General features: G+C 39.3%; 1 protein-coding gene across 5 annotated transcripts in view; it reads left to right on the top strand.

The window, feature by feature from the left end:
* The window catches only part of PARN (poly(A)-specific ribonuclease), a 161,261-nt gene that overhangs the window by 3,629 nt on the left and 135,372 nt on the right, over positions 1 to 22,260 (top strand). For 4 of the 5 annotated variants that reach the window (XM_036992124.2, XM_036992121.2, XM_036992123.2 and 1 more), the window contains exons 6-13: positions 4,657 to 4,717; positions 8,139 to 8,304; positions 8,980 to 9,045; positions 9,739 to 9,777; positions 10,926 to 10,968; positions 11,984 to 12,064; positions 15,065 to 15,121; positions 20,416 to 20,493. In XM_036992124.2, coding sequence (XP_036848019.1) covers positions 4,657 to 4,717; positions 8,139 to 8,304; positions 8,980 to 9,045; positions 9,739 to 9,777; positions 10,926 to 10,968; positions 11,984 to 12,064; positions 15,065 to 15,121; positions 20,416 to 20,493 — 591 coding nt within the window. The remainder of the gene's footprint in view (positions 1 to 4,656; positions 4,718 to 8,138; positions 8,305 to 8,979; positions 9,046 to 9,738; positions 9,778 to 10,925; positions 10,969 to 11,983; positions 12,065 to 15,064; positions 15,122 to 20,415; positions 20,494 to 22,260) is intronic. The other variant, XM_036992122.2, reaches the window with a different exon arrangement.

The following is a 22,260-nucleotide window of genomic DNA, read 5'->3' as shown; positions in this document are numbered from 1 at the left end:
TTTTTTCTTTTTTTTTTGTTATTAATCTACAATTACATGAAGAACATTATGTTTACTAGGCTCTCCCCTTCACCAAGTCCCCCCCACAAACTCTTGGGGATTTTTAATATCTTACTCCTGATTTGAACCCCCAGATCAGGACTCACAGGGGAAGAGGCTTCTTCCCCTCCCATTCCCCATGTACCCATCTACAAAGGTAGAGCTTTATGTTCTGGAAGAGCAGATTATGTGTGTATCCTGTCCAAAAGTAGAGGACCCAGAAAGGGCTAATCTATATATATTCAGTTCCTTTCCCCAAACTCACCAATTAGGAAAGAGAGGGTAGAAAAAAAGACCACTATCTCTTCCTGAGGAGGAGGGGGCTAACTTTATGAGCCAAGGTGAGAATACAGGGGGCTTCCTCCTTAGAATTTCTCCTTTAAAGGTGTTGCAGCTCACCTGTTAGACACAGAAAATATCAGCATTCCCTTTCTGCCCTCTTTAGTAATCCGTTATAAGGGATAAGCAGAATGTGAGTAAGTGGTGTAGTGAATGGGTGTGTGATTGAAGATGAGTGTTAGTCTTTTCTCCATTATAATCTTGTGCCCTCGCCTCCTCTCTCCTAGTAGCAACATTAGTTCATTTGCATCTTGCCACCTTTCCCTTCTCCTGCCCATAAGTAGTAATACAGTTAACAAAAGCATGGAGTAGGCTTCTGAGTGATGGAGTCATGTCATATTCTTTCTGTAATAAGGCAGGATATTAACAAGTGAAACTGAGTTAATCATATGCCTGGGGCTGGAGAGAAAAGGTGAAGCTAATTCTGGCCTTGTATCCTGTTTACTTAAATTACCAAATAAACCATCATTGATATTTCCTTTACCTTCTAGTCAGTTAAGTGCTATTTACCAATCACCTTAGTTTAGAGTACTTAAACAGTATTTGTAGATTTTTGCCAAGACAAATAGGCCCAAAATAGCTTGGAAGTTTGTGTGGATATAATTTTCTAGCAGTCCTGGAGAAGACAGTTGCTTAAAGTGGGTTAATCAAGCAAAAGCAGGGGTTAATCAAGCAAAAGCAAACACTGGCGATGAGACACTTGAGGGAAGATGCTCTGTCCTAGAAGAACAGCACAAGTATGGTTATTCTAGGAGCTGTGTTGGAAACAGATCAGAGCTCTACCCATTCTACAAAGTCATTTTGCGGCTATACTTGGAAGATCTCATGCAGTTCTAGTTGCCAGCCATGCCTTAAAAAAAGAGAAAAGGTAATAGACTTGAAGACAAGCCAGAAACTAATGTCTAAAATAGACAATGAGATCAAAATGGTCTGATTTTCTGATCTGGAAAAGCAAAGGCAGAGAAAAAGTTTAGACTCAGTATAGTATGCAAAACTTGTGAATTGTGTGGATAAGGTAATGATAATATCTTTCTATTTTCTTTCTTTTGTCCTCTGTGTAAGGTGGCTTTTGTTTTGTTTAAAAATTCTGTGACTGCAGCAGAGTTGCTTCTTGCAAGGGAGTTTGCTTCTAGAATCAGTGAGTAGAGTGAAAATTGTGTCAAGTCAAAAATCACTCTTGAAAAGCTCTTGTCACCCTTAAAGCAGACAGGGTTTGAGGGTAAAACAACCTAATAGGAACTTTGAAAAGTAAGCATCTATACACCCAGTGAGGCACTCATAATGTTAGGCAGACCAAGAACCACACACAATCCCAGGGAATGTGCCCATCTAGTAGAATGGCAGGCAAAATAACATGGCGTTTACGTTGTTTTGGTCTCCTTCTCTTTTCCTTCCTTTTTCTGGCTGAACATCTGTAGTTGAATTCATGGAAAATAATGCATACATGTTTCTGAAAAGTCAAAACATTGCTGCTGTCTATAGAGTTAAAAATGAGTTTCTTTTTATACACTCTCTCCCCCCCTGCCTTTTCCTTCCCCATTTAACTCCTTTTTTCTAACTTTTATATACATGTATATATATGCAGATCTTCCTCAATTTGTAATGGTGTTAAGTCCCAGTAAAACCATCTCAAGATGAAAATGCATTTAATCCACCTGACCTACCAACATCATAGCTTAGCCTACCCTACCTTAAAGGTGCTTAGAACACTTAACACTAGCCTACGGTTGGGCAAAATCACATAACACAAAGCCCGTTTTGTACTAAAGAGTTGAATATTCATCTCAGGTTATTTATTGAATGCTGTCCTAGAGTGGTTGTAAATGTATCCGTTGTTGACCCTCTCCATCGCATGGCTGTCTGGAAGTTGTGGCTCACTGCCACTGCCCAGCATCACGAGAGACTGTGTACCATGTATCACTAGCCTGGGAAACGAGCACAATTCAAAATTTGGAGGAAAGTTTCTACTGAATGGGTATTGCCTTTGCACCATTGTAAAGCTGAAAAAATCTTAAGTCCCCATCAAGAAGGTGGGGACCACTTGTGCCTGTGTTTCTACACACATGTATGTAATTTTAGCCATTTTCTTTAATATGTATGGGATCCTAATATTCCTATTTTACATAACTTGCATTTCCTACTCAATATAATGTCTTAATATTTCATAGTATATGGATGTATGTAGCTTATTTAATTGGGATTTAGAAGCTTTCTGATTTTTCCCTCATTTAAATAACACTATAGTCAGCATGAGTGTGCAGTATCTGTTTGTATATATGTAGTGATATTTTAATGGGGTAGATTTCCTAGAGGGGTATTTACTTAGGTATTTTGGCTCACTCTAGGTTGAGAGATGTTTGCTTAATAAATCTTGTTACTGGGAGTTTTTCTTTATTTTGATCTCAAACATAAACAATTACATTTTGGGGTTCGTAAATCTAATTTGAGGTGGATATTAATATCTTATAATAGAGACACTTAAAATTTTGGTAGGTGTCTCAATTGTCTACCCAAATAGCTGTGCTCATCTCTTGAATCCTGAGAATAGTACATTTGGGACAGATCAAAGGAGCAAACACAAGTAGATTTTGGTTCAAAGGGTTTTTTTCCTTAAAAAAATTTGTGGTAAAAAATGTATAACAGAAAATTTAAGTTCAGTGGCATTAAGTATGTTTACATCGTTACGGAACCTAACAGGTATTGTTTGAGTGGAAAATATATAGCTTCAGAAAGGGAATCAATGAATCTTTGACTCTGGATTTTTTAAGAGAGGGAAATTAGGATGTTTTGGAGTCTAGTGACAGGAGAGACAAAAATCCCTCTCCACAGTCCATCCATTAGTGCCTCTGTCAGTGATAGAATATTTAGGTGGGCAGAATTATAAGAATAATCAGGCATGGTAGCCAGAGGAGGCTTGTGGTTCAAGTCAAGACACTGGGTCTTGGTTCAGAATGAGATCAAAAGAAACTACACTGGGGAAGAGGTTGCTTGTTTTAAACTGTAGAAAACCGGACATGATGGAAAATGACAAGACTACCCAAGTCTGTGTGCACATGTGTCTGTCTGTGGTAAGATTGCCTCTGTATCCCATGATGTTTTAAAAAGAATTTGTGTTGGCTAGTAAAGGTACATACAGTATTTATCTTTTAATGTAATATGAAAAGAAATAGGTAAAAGAAAAATTGGAAGAAAAATGAGGATATAATTACTATGGTATGATTAGAACACAGAATTTGTGCCAAAGAAAGTCTCAACTATTTGTCTCTGAGCTTCTTAGTAGTCAGGGGGGGAAATACACAATTACTTCTGTTCAATTAGTCCATGTGATCAAAATAAACCAAGACTTAAGAGAAGAAGTACAATTTTTCTCAGACTAGAGACCTCAGAACATTTACTGTCCGTTATCATAGAGAAATCACTAATAGAGAAAGTCTTGCCTTCAACCACATCTCTAAAGTGAAACTGTAATGAGCATAATGGGACTGGTATAGTGTCCCTCATTCTGAACTGATGGTGTCATGTCAGAGTACAGTTCAGGAAAGGTACGTAGCCCTATGAGGGGCCAGATTAAAGGCACTCAGCTGCGTTGTCCTATGTCCTATCTTAAAACGAACAAAATGAAAGTGGTTATAGCATTGTTGCCCAACTCTTCAGTCAGATTGTATTCAGACTTTGTGATTTTGCTACTCTTGGGTACTACATACAGTATTATTTACTTAGTATTTTAATTTATATTTACTTAGGTATTTTGGCTCACTCTAGGTTGAGAGATGTTTGCTTAATAAAACTTGTTTCTGGGAGTTTTTCTCTCTTTTGGTCTCAAAAGTAAACAACATCAATTAAAATTTGGGGTTTGTAAATCTAATTCAAGGTAGATATTAATGTCTTGTAATCTATACATGTGAGCTACTTTAAACTCAAATGGAGGGAAGATGATGAGATAATATAAATATGTTTTATTTCTACTTACGGTTTCCTAGTCAGTACAGTGAGCAGGAGTTTCCTGCCTTTTGGGAGAATATATGTTCGTTCACCTAGTAGAATTTTCTTAAATACCTTAGTATCTGTCTTATAAGCTATAACGGAGAAGAGCCTAGATGGTTAAATTAATGGATTATTTGGCAGCCTCGGAGTAGACATCCCTAATTGTCTGACCTTTGGCACGTTACTTCCTTGCCTGTGTGCCTTTGTTTACTTGCCTGAGTTACTTCTCTGCTTCTGTTCACATACCTGCCGCTTATGTCCCTGAAATGTATGTTCTGTTTACTCTTGTTTCAGAGCTCAAGCATTGACTTTCTGGCAAGCCAAGGATTTGATTTTAATAAAGTTTTCCGTAATGGTAAGATATATGTGACTTTAGAGCTTTGTAAATCTGGGTTTGGTTAATAACTACCTTTTGTGCCTGTTGTGTGAGGCAGAACTCAGAGTTTCAGTACACCATGTACAGCCTTAGAGTTTTTAAAAACTTTTTTGCTGTGCCTTTTTAGAATTTTAGCTTGCTCATCTCACCCCTGAACTGAATGGGCAGAGTAGATGCTGTTTCACTTAGTTCTAATGAGGCCCTCTCAAAACGCCTGCTTTTGTTGAGTGGAGTGTCTTCTACCACTGGTGTGATTTAGTTGCTTAACAGACCACTCGTGGGGAACACTTCCTGTTTCCTTTCAGTGAGACAAGTGAAATAATCCATTAAAAAGGAGTCGTATTCTAGTAATGCTGTAATAAACAATTCCCTCTTCCAGTTGGTACTTGTTTTAGCATTGGAGGTGGGTTCTCAGTTTCTCATGGGAGAGAAAAGTCTGCATAGATTGCTCATCATGATGGCTAACTGGCTGAGGTGACAGATTCCTGAGCATCTGAGGAAAGGGTCATTGTTTCATTCATTTTGTGTCCCTGGTGCAGAGCGTGATTCCTCTGGATCAGAGAGCTGACCATTAAATATTTGATGGGTGAATACGGACATCAGAGCACACCGGAGTGATTTTCTTTCCTTTGATTCCTGAAAAGTGTTTCGGAAAGCCTCTGGTTTTCTCAGTGGTATTAAACACCTGCTGCTATAAAGTCAATTACTTTTAACTTAATTATTCTTATAATCTTACTCTTTTCTACAGTGAAGGTAGCATTATTGAGTGAGTAAGGAAGGAGATGTTTCTCAACAGAAGTACTAGAGCATAGACTTCCAACTATATTCTGCCCTTCGGCATCATCTCCTTGCAAGCCATACTATTTTATAATTGCTTCATTGGGGCCAAATCTTAATTTCTATTGATGATTTTGAGTTTTGGCAATACCACAAAAAAAAGTTTGTGAGTCAGAACTGCTTAACATAGTGGGTGAACCAGCTGGAAAACACAATTTGGGTGTTACAAAATAATTTTTTCCTTTGGCTCCTACTTGACTCTGAAAATCATTGTAAAATACAAGTTCCAGATGTATTAGAGCACCATAAGGGAGTAAGTGCAAAAATCTTCTGAAGGATTCGTAGGGATGTATAGTTTCCAGCCTGATGGTTTTATTTTCATTAAAGGAGAAACAGCCAAATTGGAGTATGCCCCATTCTCATTGTTTTATTGTCAGACCTTGGAATATTTGAGTCACAACTGAATCAGGACTCCCAGACCATCTATTATTACCAAGACTCTTCTCCCCACACCGCCCTTGGTACTCTCTAAGTCTGATCTAGACCGACACTTCTCCTTATCAAATGCTCTCAGGCTCTGTAAATGCCAGACCCTTTTCTCCTGGGCAGTCTTTCTGGAAGTACCTTTGGCTTCCTTGTCAGGAGTGGAGCCAGGTGGCTCTTGTTCCTGTTCCCCTGCGGCCCCCTCAAACACAGGCTTTACCTCTCCCTCTTTACATCTCCAACGAGGCAGCGGTAGGTATCCTTGTGTGCCTAGGCCCCTTGCAGGCCCCTTGAATTCTCTCTCCTTAGGCTCCTCGAGTCTCAGGGCCGTGTCACCCAGCTCTTGCTGACTCTGTGGGCCTGGTGTTCACCGACAGCCTTGACTTTGGCTCATTGTCTTTCTGTCCACTCCTACCTCTCTCCTCCTGGGCGACTTCAGCACCACAAGGATGACCAGCAAGTGCTCTGTCTCATCTGTTTCTTGACCAGGTGGTCAGCAGTTTGCTTCGACCGCCTGTTAGCCATCTACCCACTGGAGGTCAGCCACACCCCGCTCCAGCATTTCTGCTTGAGAGCACTACCTCTTGTCCCATTACTGGTGATGTTCGCTTTTTTTAAATCGTGGGAAAATACACATAAAATTTACCATCTTAAGCATGTTTTAAGTATACGGTTCAGTGACATTAAATACAGTACTACTGTTTGCAACTGTTGGTGGTGGTAGTGTTGGTCACTTTTTCACCAGTTTTTAGCCTGCATTGATGGTTCTTGCTTGACACAATTTTTATTGCTGACACATGTTAATTTTCTAATTCCATCATTTTTTCCACAGTTTGTTGGTGGCCCATAGTTTTTAATGCTACCCATATCCTGATGTTACCTACATTTGTATCTCAGCACTTTTCTCCTGAGCTTTAGGCTTATATTTGCACCTCTTAATTTATATACCTTAGGTGATTTAATATATCCAGGAGGGAGCTTCTGATTTTCATCTTTTGGGCCTCAGACCTGTTCTTGGTCTAGTTTTCCCCACCTCAATATATGGCCCCATCACCCTCCCAGTTGCTCAAACCTAATAGCTAGGTGTCATTTTTTATTTTTCCCTTCTCCCTTTTCCTCACCTCTAGTATATCAGCAGTTTTCTCTCTCTTATCTCTAAAATCATTCTCTCCATCTCTACAGTCTAAGCCAGGGCCATGCACTAAGGCCCACTACAAATAAAATTTTGTTGGGACACAGTTACGCCCATTCATTTCCTCATTATCTATGGCTGTTTTTGCATTACAAGAGCAGAGTCAAGTATTTGCAGCAGAGATCCCTATATGGCCCACAAACTTATGTAAACATAAGTAAAATACTTACTTTATGTCCCTTTTAGAAGAAGTTTCCTGACCTCTGATCTAAGGGGTTGTCTTTTGCTTGCACAATTGCAGTGCACAGTTGCTTCTAACTGACTTCCCTACTTCACCCCTCACAGGAGTCAAAATGATCTGTAAGTTTTAAAAACATGAAGCAGATAATATAATGATCTTGCTTAAAACCTTCTAATGGCCATTTGGTTGTTCTTAGAATAAAATACATTCTTACCGTGGCCTTTAAGCACCTGCATAATCTTGTCCTGTCTTCTCTCCAACCTGATGTTAGGCCATTTTCCTGCTCACCATGTTCTGGTCACGCTGACTTCCTTGCTGTTTTGGGAGCAGGTCAAGTTATTTCCACCCTCCAGGCATTTATACATATTCCCCTGCCTGAAATAACTTACCCTAGCTCTTTGCTTATCTAATTCATTCTTATCCTTCAGGCCTTCCTGCTCATTGGCCTCTGAGCCTCCTGTCTAAAATTATTCTCTTCGCTACGGAGCAGGATGCATCTGCTTTGTTGAGTTAGATTCCTCAGTGCCTAATATGGTGCCTGGCACAGCATAAATGCCAAGTAAAAATTTGTTGAAAGAAGAATGTGAATGAATGAATGGAGTGAAGGAGTAGGCAAATATATTTCAAAATCATTTGCTTTTCTGTTTATCTGTTAAGGTATATAGATAAATATGGTCTTCCCTGAGTATTGCAGATCTGGTTTATTAACACATTTTTATGTTACATAATTACTTCTCCTAATGAATTCTTCTAAAAATCATGTTTAGGAATTCCATATTTAAATCAGGAAGAAGAAAGACAGTTAAGAGAGCAGCATGATGAAAAACGTTTACAGTCCAATGGTGCAGGAACTCTCTCATATGTATCTCCTAACACTTCCAAATGTCCTGTGATGATTCCGGAGGACCAGAAGAAGTTTATTGACCAAGTGGTGTAAGTTCCTAAACTGAACCCAAATATGCATCGTGTACTGGGGCAGGACTCACCTCTGTATCTCAGATATGTGCTGCACGTATCTGGTATACACAGAGGTGTATGTTGTGAGTGGCAGGATTTAATTGGGGCAATCTGAATTTGTGTACAGGAGCAAATTGCAAGAGTGCTATGTATTGTACTCAGACTTCCCACATGTCCCTAGGCAAGAGATGGTCTCAGCGAGCGGGCAGACCGCCTGTATGGCCTGAGGGCCCAACAGTCACTGTCCAGTTCCTTTGATGGCAGAGGAATGAAATGGGGCCATCCAGATATTTGCAACATAACCGCATTTTTTTTCTCTCGGAGTGAAGTTTCTGACAAGCAAACGTGTCACTGGAGGAGCGTCTAGTTCTACTTAGTTTGGCTATCAGTGTGACTGCTTCACTAGAAAAGTATAAAACGTTTAAGTCACTTGTATAGATGAAATCTTGAGAGGTTGTCACTAGCTCACTAATAACAACAAAAGTATGCCAAAGTAAAGTACTAGTACTTTTCTTGAAGGCTTACTGAGCTAAAAAGTTACAACATGATTTGTTCGTAGATTCAGATTGCTTTTGAGTATGATTGTTCTGTTGATTGATGACTTCTTCCCTTAAAGGTATTGATGGTCATGTATTTATTTTAATTCCTCAGAGAGAAAATAGAGGATTTATTACAAAGTGAAGAAAACAAGAGCTTGGATCTAGAGCCATGTACTGGGTTAGTTGTCCTGAGTATTTTCACATGCTCTTTTTTGGAAAGGTAGATGACTTCTGGCATATGCACCACTTGGTTTTTTAAAACCACATTCAAGAACGGTCTTTTTTATTACAGGCATGTTCCCAGGATTCCCACACTAACTTAGCATTAGCACAGTGGGGATGACGGTTATTGAGACACTGAGCAAGTGCTTTGTCCTCTCCTAGAGGGCTTTGATTTTCAGTTATGCTCACGTGTGGCATAACTGTTCTAGCCTTGAGGAGTGCTTAATACAGGAGGGCTTCAGAAGGGAATTCATTGTCAGGCTCTTCCATCCTTTTAGTTTTTTTGCAGAAAATAAAATACATCCATGTTTCAAAGAGTCTAACTTCGACATCCTATTTTCCTTTTACTTGGTGACTAGCTTCACAAAAGCATTCTAATGCGTCTGTTTACTTTAAACTCTCTTATATTGATAGCCACAGGGAATCATACTGTGGTAGACAAGAAGTACCTTTTCTTTAAAGAACATTTTGATGAAGATAAATGGTGAGAAATCTTCCCATGTCAGACATCTGCCTGTCTTTGTTTGCATATTACCCATTGTGTCTAATGAAGTCTCTTTTAGAAATTAAACATCTTTTCCAATCAGTGCTGCATCAGTTAGGATTTTCTTTTAATGAGCCAAAATCAACACCTCTTTTGTTTTTATAGGTTCCAAAGAAAACTAATTTATCAGACACTGAGTTGGAAGTAAGTGTTTATCTTATGTGTGAGAGCTCTGGGAGGGGCCCATAATTTAAAGACTAAATATAATTTCTTAGCTTTCATTTCAGTTTTGAGATTCTGCAGTTATGAGTGATCTGACCATAGCACGTTCTTGGACAATGCTTTGTTTTGTTGTTACTTTCCCTTCTTAAGTTTCTTGACTACCCACTTAATTTTCCTTGTTATTGCTTCTTAGTAGATGCTTTAAAGTGTTTAAGTTTTTTAAAAATTCTCACTTTGGCCTTATCCGTTAAGTTTTGGATGTGTATGTAGTTTTTGTTCTTTGGAGGTATCTGATAAAGATTTGGTTTTAAGATGTGGGAAAAGTTCAGATGAGGGTTTAGACTGTGGACGTATTTCAGTAGGTCTTTGAGTCCCCTGAAATAATATCCAAAATCTTATGCATGTATTTTTTGGAGGTGTTTCCATTGGTTTCATCATATTTTCAAGGGATTTTTTGGGATCTCTAACCCCAAAACTGAACATCATTGTTGGACAGATGGATGTTTGCATTTGACGTTGTTCAGGGTCCTTTTTCTTCCATTAGAATCTGCCCATGACATGTATACTAGGAGTTTACTTTGAATGAAATAGGAAAAAGGCAGTTACCCTTTGATGGCTGCTTTACTGTTGTGTTATCTTTGCAACATACTTGAGTTCCAAATTCCTCTCCTTGACTGATACAAACTACCATGCCAAACTATAGCAGAGTTACCCACTTCAAACCTCCATTGTATATGCCCCTTATGACTTTCAAAATTTCACTTAGGTAGTAAGCATTATTTTGAAACAAGATTTTACTGTGTTGTAGTGAGTTGACTGTGTTATGTGATGTGTGACTTTTTAGAAAATACCTAAATCCTAAAAAGGTTTGAAGTCAGATACATTTCTGTGTTTAAGAGCAGATATAGGGAAATATTCAACAGCTGGAATATTATGCAGTAGGCTTACTATGAAATCTTAGTGTTATTATTTTATATTTAATAAAACAGTAATATTTCAAAAAAATATAAATAAATATTTATATTTAATAAAACTTATGTAATTATAGCTATATAGATGCTTTTAAAACACTTCGGGTTTTAGCTGTCATTGCCTCACATACTGATGCCATGTTTTCTTTATTTCTTCAGATATCCCAAGGGCATTCATGTTGAGACTTTAGAAACTGAAAAGGTAACTCCAAATTATCCAGGGCCAGTTGATACAGTAACATGTTGCAACTCAAAAATGACTCCTTGGCTCTGGCACTTATGTGCTGGGTGACAAGCCATTTTTCTTCTCTAAGACTCATTTTCCTCATTTGTACATTGGGGGTGAATGTGATCAGGCTGATCTCTACCTATCTCGCAGCTTTTTTAGGGTGAGCAAGTGGGTAAATGGAAGTGAACATGCTTTGTAAACTTGAAAGCATGCAAATGTTAGTACATATTCTTATTATGGCAGAAAGCTGTAACGGTATGCATGACGAAGTGGCTTCCTGTTATGTGAGCAAGTAAATTAAATTTTAGAACCTGGGACATGAGCGTAAGCGAAGTTGCTGTCATATATTCCCAAGGTGCACTGATAGAACTGTGACAGGTAATTGTGGGCTGATGGGGGTTCCTTTGCAAAATTTTAGAATTTTAGAATTTAGTTGTTGCTCTTAAGTCAGATGTCAAATAATAAGATTAATTAAATTTTTAAAATCTTGTTAGAAGATAAGTTTCAAACTTGGACATAGGTTTTTGTTGTGTTTAATTGATACAAAATGCAATGTGTGAGGAAAAAGGTGCTAGTTTTCTGACTTTACCAGAAAATCCAGGATTTTTTTTTCTTATGTTAATGAAATATAATAGAAATTTTATTTTAAAACCAGCTCTTCATAAATTCATGTTCAAATGTAACGTAACTTCTTAGTGTTCATCATGAAAAGTGTCTTATTCTCACAGTCTGTTGACACATTTAACTGCTGTCTGTGGGGGTGAATTAATAAAGCATGGGAAAATGTCATGGAAACACAGGCAGAATTTTGGTTTGTAATGCATCAACCCAACTTTTGGTGGCCTTTCAAAAATACTTGTAGTGTGTCTCGCCCATGAGCAACTGTTGCATTGATAAAAATTGTATCTTCCTAATGGTATCAGAATCTGAATTTTGGGGGGTCAGGTTCCTCCCAGAAAATTGTACATATCTGCTTTATCTCTTTTAGAAAGAGCGATATATCGTTATCAGCAAAGTAGACGAAGAAGAACGCAAAAGAAGAGAGCAGCAGAAACAAGCTAAAGAACAGGTAGCTGACTGATGTTTGTTTCATTTGGGTGAGAAATGGCGACATAGACACTGATTTATTCCTTTCTTTGTATTTGTTGATCATATGCTGGATTCAGTTCAATGAATAGTTTTCTACCATAGAAGAAATGGATTGGTAAGAAAACTAGAATAGAACAAGGGCTACTCTAAAATATTTAACCATAATAGCAGAGTGAGTCTCACATCCTGGTTGACCAGTCTCCACTTAAATGAAGCAGTCTTGAAGAACATATTCCTGATTATCATTCAGATGGTGTGTTCCTGAGCTTCACTGCCTATGTCTGACCTCAGGCAAGTCACCAGTTTCCCTAAAATAAAGTTTAGAACATGATTGGATGCATTAGGATGACATGGTCCTATTTTCATTGTGGGAATATCGCTTGGGTTGCTATCTGGAGAATGGATTCCAATGAGTAAGACTGGAGGCAGAGACCAGTTAGGCTCTGGAGTAAGCTAGCTGAGAGATGTCAGTAACCTAGACTAGGATAGTTTATTAACAGTTTAGGTGGAATCTAGAGATACTTGGAAGGTAGAATCAGTGGACTATGTGGTTGGATGTGGGCAGTGAAAGAATTTGCTCAAGCCAGAAACTCAAGCAAGTGGGTGGGCCGACCTCCGTTAGATGCGATGGCTGGGGTGGTGATGCCGGGGGGACCCAGGTGGAGGAGGCTAGGAAGGTTCGGGTGTGGGTGGATGTCAGGTTCACACATAGAGAAGACAGGGCTACATCTGACTGACTCAGCCAGTAAAGACACAGTAAGCCACTGAGATTGAGACCGCATGTTACTTACATGGAGGAGAAAGAGCAGCCAGGGGTGCCAGCTGCCTGTGGTTCTTGTCCCATACACCAAAAAGACAACACTGAAACAGAAAGGGCCAGATAACTACAGGGTGGATTGTGAATTCTTTATCCATCACTGAGGAATCAATTCTAGACTGCAACAAGTGCTTCTGTATTCTGTAGCTCTAATCTGAACAGGTGGGGTGGGTGGGACCGAAAGCCCCCTGCCTCATCAGAATCTGGGAGATGGTGAGAAACTATCATGACAGTCTCCCAGGAGAGAGGGGGGCGGATAGGAGATGGCCTCATAGCAGCTCCTCACAAGCCTCTGCCTGCTGTCCTCTCCTCCTGGGTTCCACCAAGACACAGATTGGTTTTAGCTCGGGCCTTTGCCTATGTGACTCATTGGATATGTGTAAGGTCATCAGGGCACTATGGCAGAGCTGTCCCTCTTAGGGGAAAAGGGTGGTACATTCTGTTTCTTGACCTGATGAGGGTTTAGTTAACTTCAGGACATCAGAGAGTAGATGCCCTCTAGGCAGACTTGTCATTCTGGAGTATAGGAGAGAGGCGAGGGCTGGACATGGCCATCCTTGGCAGAGACTGGTCTGATGAGAGCACGTGCAGCATGCATGAGGACTGAACAGAGGGCCTCAGGCAGGATCCTGGATCCACCAGCATGTACTTGGCAAGCAGAGTAGGAAAACATCCAGGAGATACTATGACTCAGCAGCCAAGGAAGAGAGTGTTTGAGGAAAGGGATGTCAGCAGTGTCGGCCACTCTGGAGGAGTAGGTAAGGCCTGAGACATGGACTTGGGTTCAGCCTGGTAGTAGTTTTTAAAAGAAATTCTTAAAAAATTATTTTTAATGTGGTAAAATACATCTAACATATAATTTACCATCCTATTTTTCAATGAACGGTTCCATAGTGTTATTTACATTCACATTGTTGTGCAACCATCACCACAATCCCTCTCCAGAACGCTTTCCATCCTGCCGAACTGAAACTGCCTGTTAAGACAACTCCCATTCTCCCTGCCCCTGACCCATTCCACTTTCTGTCTCTGATTTGATTGCTCAGGTTGCCTCATATGAGTGGAATCATAGTGTTTGTCTTTTTTTTATTGACTTAATTTCACTTACTGTAATGTCCTCAGGGTTCATCCATATTGTAGCATGCACCAGAATTTCCTTTCTTTTTAGGGCTGTATAATATCCCACTGTGTGGACAGATCACATTTTTTGTATTCATTCATCTATTGGTGGACACTTGGATTACTTCCAACTTTTTGTTCTTGTGAAAAATGGTGCTGTGAGCATGGGTGTACAAGTATTTATTTGAGATCCTTTCAGGTCTTTTAGGTATATACCCAGAAGTGGTATTGCTGGATCATATGGAAATTCTGTTTAATTTTTTGAGGAACTGCCATACGGTATTCCACAATAACTGTACCACTTTACATTCCCACCAGTAGGGCACAAGTGTTCCAGTTTCTCCACATTCCCCAGAAGCACCTGTCAGCCTTGATAGTAGTTTAAAGAGGTGAGCAGTTTCAGTGAGGTAAAGAGCAGAAGGAGCTAGTGAGTGGAGAGAAGTCTTTGAAGTAATTTAGCTGTGAAGAGACAAGGAGAAGGAGCAGTGGTTGCATGGAGCTTTCAGTTAAGGAAGAGGTTTCAGGATAGGAGAGGAGAGCTATTCAAACGTTGTTGGGAGGAGAATAGAAAAGAAACTGAGTGGAGATGAGTCTCAGAGTGCTGTGCTATACAAATTTTATAAAAAAGCAAGGAAAGTCAGGAATTATGAGGATGCTTAATTTGATGGGTCAAGGCTACATGGGCTTCCTCAGAATTTAAATGTAGTATTGAGTTTGGCCAGCAGGTGGAGCTTTCAAAAGTTTGCGCTTTTTAAGAAGCTTCGTAGACTTGGAAATTTGAACAGATGATGTGAAGTGATGGGAAAATGGTAGGCACTGTTATTTTAGTAACTAATGAATAATTTGCCATTTGCTCGTTCCACTTTCTGAAACACAAGAAAGGTATGATTATGTCAGATACAATTATTTGGGGTTATAGATGGAAAGCCTGTGAAATTAGAGCTATTTAACTTGTTATGACATTTCAGTGCTTTTTTTTGGCTTGGGTTTTACCTATTCAAATAAGAGATGTATGACACCAATAGTTTTTTTTTTTCTAATTAGGAAGAACTGAATGATGCTGTTGGTTTTTCTAGAGTCATTCATGCCATTGCTAATTCGGTGAGTGAATCAGACGTTTTCTTTTTAACTAAAATACTGAACATAACATTCAAGGTGAAATGCCTCATTATCATTGCAAAGTAATCATTTGGTCACATTTAAAATGTTTACCTGGTATGGAGGAATAAGTTAGAATTTCATAAAGAGCCTATTATTATAAAGCATGACATCATAACTGATGAATTATATCCAAACCATTTTTCAGACAGCTTTTCTCAAAAAATGCGAAGAGGATTGTATATAAGGATAATGCCTGGCTACATGAAACTATTATTCTCAACATCTAAAGAAATAGAATGAGAAAGTAAGGAGTATGGGGAGAAACAATCATGTTTGAAGGCATTTTGTTCCTTAATTATAAGAAAGTAGAGGATAAAAATAATTGTGTTGAGTTCTGCATAACTGCACTTGAACCTTGTATCTGGTAGCCTTGATAATGTTTGGTAAGTTTTAAAATGTGTTGACCGTTTGTGTAAATGTCACACACAGAGCGTTCTGTGATAGACATGGCAGACCTTTTTCCTTGTTTTCTGAGTCCTTTTGGAAAAGAGACATCAAAGTCTTACATAGATGAACTGGCTCATGCTGCTGATTGTTTTGAAAGTACACACCCAAGTCAGACTGCTTTCTGGGACGCTGAATTGCCTGGAGTTGAATACTTTTTTTGACTGGTTGGCCACGGGAGAAGGAATTGTCCCCTTGGAGAAGGAATCATCTTGTCCCTTAGATGCTGAGCTTTGCGTCAGGGAAGCCTTAAGGCCACAGAGGCCCTATCAGAGTTCCATGGACTCTCACCAGCAGGTACAGGCTTGTCAAGATAGGAGCACTTGAGGCAGAGCCTCTACCTCACTGTCCTTGAGTGGGAAAAACAGAGCTTTCTCTAGGGTAAGTGAGGTAATCAGAACGGAGTAGAAAGCTGAATGAGCCTGGATAGTAAGAGAGGTGTGAGTCTCTTCAGAAGTGGTTAGAACAACAGGTATCCACAAAGGCAGGAGTTTTGAGTCCCGTTTGCTTACATTATACATACTTAAGCCAGCAGACTTCAGATGAGTGGATGATTTGATTGAGGCTGGCCCTGAAATACAGACATGGGACACTGGTTGGCTTATGCTCTCTTACAGCCATCAAGATAGTTTAGCTGGCTTTTCCAGGATTGGGACATTTGTTTGCTTTGTTCAAATTCAGATAGCTTGCTATTTTGTTTTTCTTCTCTTCTCTTTCTTCTACAGAGTAATTTGTAGTAGTGTTGCTGACCATTGGTAGTTAAGTCACAAAGTGGACTATGAAAAAAGCTCCATTTACTCTAGTGATCCAGACATTTAAAATTTAAGTCACATGCCTTAAAAATACTAACACACATAACATCTATAAAGCCCGTGAACAGTAAACGCTCTTAAATATTTGTATCACCAAATTCTTTTCCTGTCACTCTTAATAGTAATCTGTATTTTCTATGGCTTTTAAATAACACTTTTTATTTTGTACTAATTTTACACTCACAGAAAAGCTGCAAAAATAGTAGTTTCCATATATCCCTCACCTCACTACCCCTTATGTTAATACCTGTATAACCATATAGTTATGAGAACCAGGAAATTAACATCGTTACAGTATTAGGAACTAAACTGTAGACTGGTGAAATTAGTTGAATTTCATTAGGTTCACCAGAAAGTCCTTTTCCTGTTTGCAATTCCATCTAAGATCCCATGTTGCTCATATTTGTTATTTCTTAGTCTTTTGTGGTCTGTAACAGTCTCTTGTTTGTCTTTCATAACCTTGATATTTTTAAAGAGTATTGATTGCAAATTTTGTCAGGTATTCCTCTGTTTGGATTTGTCTGATCTTTTTTCATGGTCGGATTGAGGATGTACAGTTTGGGCAAGAATACCTGAAAAATGGTGGTTTATGATGTTGACCTTGATGACTTGGTTAAGGTGGTATCTGCTAGATTTGTGCACTGTGAAGTTACAATTTTTCCCTTTGTGGTTAATAAATATCCTGGCGGAGCTATGTATTTTTTTTTTGGTATCATTAATGTACAATTACATGAGGAACATTATGTTTACTAGACTCCCCCAATCACCAAGTCCCCCCACAAACCCCATTACAGTCACTGTCGATCAGTGTAGTAAGATGCTGTAGAATCACTACTTGTCTTCTCTGTGTTGCACAGCCCTCCCTGTGCCCCCCCAACATTATACATGCTAATCATAATGCCCCTTTGTTTTTTCCTCCCTCTTATCTCTCCCTTCCCACCAATCCTCCCCAGTCCCTTTCCCTTTGGTAACTGTTAGTCTATTCTTGGGTTCTGTGATTCTGTTGATACTTTGTTCCTTCAGTTTTTCTTTGTTCTTATATTCCACATATAAGTGGAATCATTTGGTACTTGTCTTTCTCCGCCTGGCTTATTTCACTGAGCATAATTCCCTCTAGCGCCATCCATGTTGTTGCAAATGGTAGGATTTGTTTTCTTACTATAGCTGAATAATATTCCATTGTGTATATGTACCACATCTTCTTTATCCATTCATCTACTGATGGACACTTAGGTTGCTTCCATTTCTTGGCTATTGTAAATAGTGCTGCAGTAAACATAGGGGTGCATCTGTCTTTTTCAAACTGGGCTGCTGTATTCTTAGGGTAAATTCCCAGAAGTGGAATTCCTGGGTCAAATGGTATTTCTATTTTGAGCTTTTTGAGGAACCTCTATACTGCTTTCCACAATGGTTGAACTAATTTACATTCCCACCAGCAGTGTAGGAGGGTTCCTCTTTCTCCACAACCTCGCCAACGTTTGTTGTTATTTGTCTTTTGGATGGTGGTGATCCTTGCTAGTGTGAGGTGATATCTCATTGTTGTTTTAATTTGCATTTCTCTGATGACTAGCGATGTGGAGCATCTTTTCATGTGTCTGTTGGCCATCTGAAATTCTTCTTTGAAGAAGTGTCTGTTCAGCTCCTCTGACCATTTTTTAATTGGATTATTTGCTTTTTGTTTGTTGAGATATGTGAACTCTATATATTTTGGATGTCAACCCTTTATCGGATCTGTCATTTATGAATATATTCTGCCACACTGTAGGTTACCTTTTTGTTCTAATGATGGTGCCCTTTGCTGTACAGAAGCTTTTCAGCTTGATATAGTCCCACTTGTTCATTTTTGCTTTTGTTTCTCTTGCCCGGGGAGATATGTTCATGAAGAAGTCGCTCATGTTTATGTCCAAGAGATTTTTGCCTATGTTTTCTTCTAAGAGTTTTATGGTTTCATGACTTACATTCAGGTCTTTGATCCATTTCAAATTTACTTTTGTGTATGGGGTTAGACAGTGATTCAGTTTCATTCTTTTACATGTAGCTGTCCAGTTTTGCCAACACCAACTGTTGAAGAGTGAATGAGCTACATTGAGACTACTAAAATTCTATTCTTTGTGGCAGAATTTGCCCACTGATAGGGCATCTACCAGTGGAGCTGTCCTACAGCCATCATTACTGTGGTGTCCAGTTTAGAGTTTGTAGTCCCCTCTTCCTTTCTGTGTTTGTTCTTAGAATTCTTCTACAAGGAAGAGCTGTCCCTTCTCTACTGTTTATTCATCCATTTTAAAAACATTTATGTGTATGGAGTCAGGGAAATTAATTTTATTCTACAGATTATAATCTAGTATTTTTATTGTTTATTTTGTTCCACCGTTGGCCATCGGAGCTTCTTCAGATTGGCTCCTGTGTCCCTTAACAAGGCCCCATCCATTTTTGAGCGCCTCCTGAACATTTCTGGCATCAGAAAGTATTCCAGGCACATCTTGTATTCGCCCTGCCTTAGCTCTAGAATCAGTAACTTCTCCACAGAGCCCTTGTTCCTTTTATTGGAGAATGGTGTTTAGACCCTGAGATCAGCACTAGGTTACTACTGTGGTGTTACTTAGTGCTTCTGGACCCCCTCACTGGGCAGAGCTAAGAATCATACGTGTGTATAACCACGCATACACATATCTATATTTCTGTGTCTGTCATGTATATAAAAAAACATGCCTTTATATTGATACACCTTCAGTCCAGTACCACAGGGTTTATTTTTAGCCTACCCTCCTTACTTATTTGCAACTTTTTCCTCCAGCAGTGGGAAATCCAGTTCTTGGTTTCTGCATTGTCTGTGTTTGTTTAAATCTGTTCTACACAGAAAGAGGCTTCAGACTCACTACTCCTCCCCTGTGAGAAGCGCTCTTATTGCCAAGACTATATGCATCATGTGCAGATCTTTTGTCTTTAGCCCTAGAGCATCTAGTCAGGATGTGTTTGCATAGTTGCTCCTTTTCTTCCCTGCCTCCTGCAGTGCAATTATGGGGTTCATTTATGATTCAGTTAGGTTCGTCTTCTAGCATTGGTATTCCATTTTGGGTTCCCTTCACTTCTTTTCTGTGGTTTCAATCAGTACATGGTATTTTAGCATTACCTAGGCATTCAAGAATGGCCACAAACACTAAGCCAAAAGGACAGCTTGTCTGTTGGATTTGGGAGATTTTACATAGAATTATTTATTTCAGAGAATTATGTTTAGCCCTGCAAGTCAAGGAGTATTACTCTGAAGGTCACCGAAACATAGTGAAAAGCTCCACTCTGATGACCAGTTGCTTTATGTTAAAAATGATGTCACCTGGCTGGCTAAATCTAAGTTCATGTTGCCTTTTGATAGTTTAGTTTTTATCAAAGTGGAAAAATTTATCACACATATATTGTATGTCCGTTGGTTGAAAAGCAGTGTGTTTCATTGGAAATGGTATTTAAGAACATGCTCAATGAGTTTTGACATAGATGATGAAGGAAATGAAAGTGCATTCTGTTTAGTAAAATTAGAATTGAGCTATTTTTACCTTTTAGTGTCATTATAAATGTACCTCTTAAAAATAAATGAGTTGTTTTCAAGAATACACTCCTAAAACAGAGATTTGGAGTTTGTTCACAAATCATTTGACAGTTCAGGGTACTTAGCATTTTCAGTTAACTTTTTGAGCCCATCAATAAAAACTTACTACTTCTGATTCTTGAGGGTGGCAAGACGAATAAAAGAAAAAAAAAATCCATGAAAGCAAAATCATTTGGAGCTTTTACTTTGCATTCTGATTTAATACCCCAATATTGAATTTATTTATTTATTTGCATGTGTTATAAGTTTTTTTTTTTAATGTCCAGAAGTAAGCTTAATACAAAATCCTCATGGGATCTGAACCATACATTTCACTCTCAAGCCCCCCATCTAATTTTGTACCAAGAAGTCTTTTTCCTAACCTTGACTTTCTTTAGGGAAAACTCGTCATTGGACACAACATGCTTTTGGATGTCATGCACACAGTCCATCAGTTCTACTGCCCTCTGCCTACGGTAAGTGACTTGTCAGCCTGTGTCAAAAATTCATGATTCTTTATACTGAGGAAGTGTTGTCTACTTGGGGGCTATTCCCTTGTTCTCAGAGACAGAATCTCATGTGCGTGGTTGTACATTTTTGCAGAGATGTACTTACAAGCCATTTTAGGAGATTATCAGTTGTCTGCCATTGGCAGAACAAGGTTAAACATTTTCTTCATCCTGACGTCAGGGGTTTGCACAACTAGTGCTGGGCAGGGGTTCCTTGGCCACAGGGGCTGAGGGGTTGACTTCTCATTTGGTATTGGTAACATTAGACATAACAGGGCCATTGGAAGTGAGTGGTGCTTTAGGTCAACTGATCTAGATCAGGTCCTACAAGATTCTTGATTATTTCTTGCTAGGCTGCTTCTCCAAGAGTCTCTGCGGACCTTTTCACTCTGGGAGACAAGTCACCTCAGTGCATCAAAGCATGAGATTCTTCAGCTCCCCAGGAAAAGAGCTTTTCTTTCTCTTCCTCTTCTGCTCCCTCACTCTGTACATGGCCTCATCTCTCTTCCCCGTCACTTTGTCCTCCACTCTCCTTTCTTTTTCCTCTGTCCTTTAAAGATTTTACCCACTTTCATAACTTCATCTGAAGACACCGACATTTTTATCTCCAGCTGTGATCTCTCCTAAGATCTGGGTATGCAGTCCATGCTAGACTCCACACGTCTCTACCTGGATAGTCTTCAGACCAGCAGGTGTTTAAAATGTACATGTCTCAATCAGGATATGTTAGTTTATACCACCTTTCCTTCTCATAGTTCCCGAACCAGTTCTTTCTCCTGGTTCCTATATTATGTATGATACCCAGTCACCAGTATTACTGTTAACATTGGTTTTGCTGTCCCCCAGATCTGATTAGTTAGAAAATCCTGGCAGTTTTGTCTCCATGCTGTCTTTCAAATGTGCGTTCTTCCCATTTTGATTGCAAGTAGCCTTATTCCAGGCAGGATTCCCTGTTTCACTTTAACCTTCAGCCCATTCTTTAAACAAGAGGTTGGCAAAGTTTTTCTACAAAGGGCCAGATCCTAAAATATGTTGGGCTTTCCAGGCTGAACAGTCTCTGTCACAACCCTCCACACTGCCGTTGTAGCCAGAAAACTGACATAGAATGTGTAAACAAGTGATGTGTCTTTGTGCCAATAAAATTTTATTAAAAAAAAAAAGTGGTGGACTAGAATTGGGCTGGCAGGCCATAGTTGGCCAACCACTGCTTTAAACTGCCTTCAGATTAATCTTCTCTTGCTTCTGGATTGGAAGACACCTATGTTAGAGCTCAGTCTCATTTGTACATCTGCAAAACCTCAGATACTTCACATTTCTTACAGGACGTGTGGTTCAGTCAGTATCTTGATGAGTTCCCTTTGGAAAAGTTCAGCACAGCCCAGGCAGGAATACAGTGGATCTGTTGCTCTCCTTGTCCTATTTCTGCAACCTTACGGTCATTGCTACTTTTTAAGACAATCATGTCACCCTCTGGGACTCAAAGGCTTCAAAGTTGTGAGTCTCAAAACAAACGTGGTAGGTGTGAAGTTCACATTATATAAATCTGAAGAGCTGATGTTTCAGATCAGCCACTTCTGTTGACCAGATAGACCAAAGTAACAGCTCCTCTCATGACTTTCTGACCTTTAAAGCAGTGGAGTTATCAGTAAGGAAAGAGGAACACACCAGAGCTTGGCACATTGGAGACATTAAATATTGATTTAACAACTGAGTATCTTCTAACTGTGCCAGCTT

The sequence above is a fragment of the Manis javanica genome, chromosome 10 (genome assembly GCF_040802235.1).
Source record: "Manis javanica isolate MJ-LG chromosome 10, MJ_LKY, whole genome shotgun sequence".
NCBI lineage: Eukaryota > Metazoa > Chordata > Mammalia > Pholidota > Manidae > Manis > Manis javanica.
This window is presented reverse-complemented; position numbering and strand designations above follow the sequence as displayed.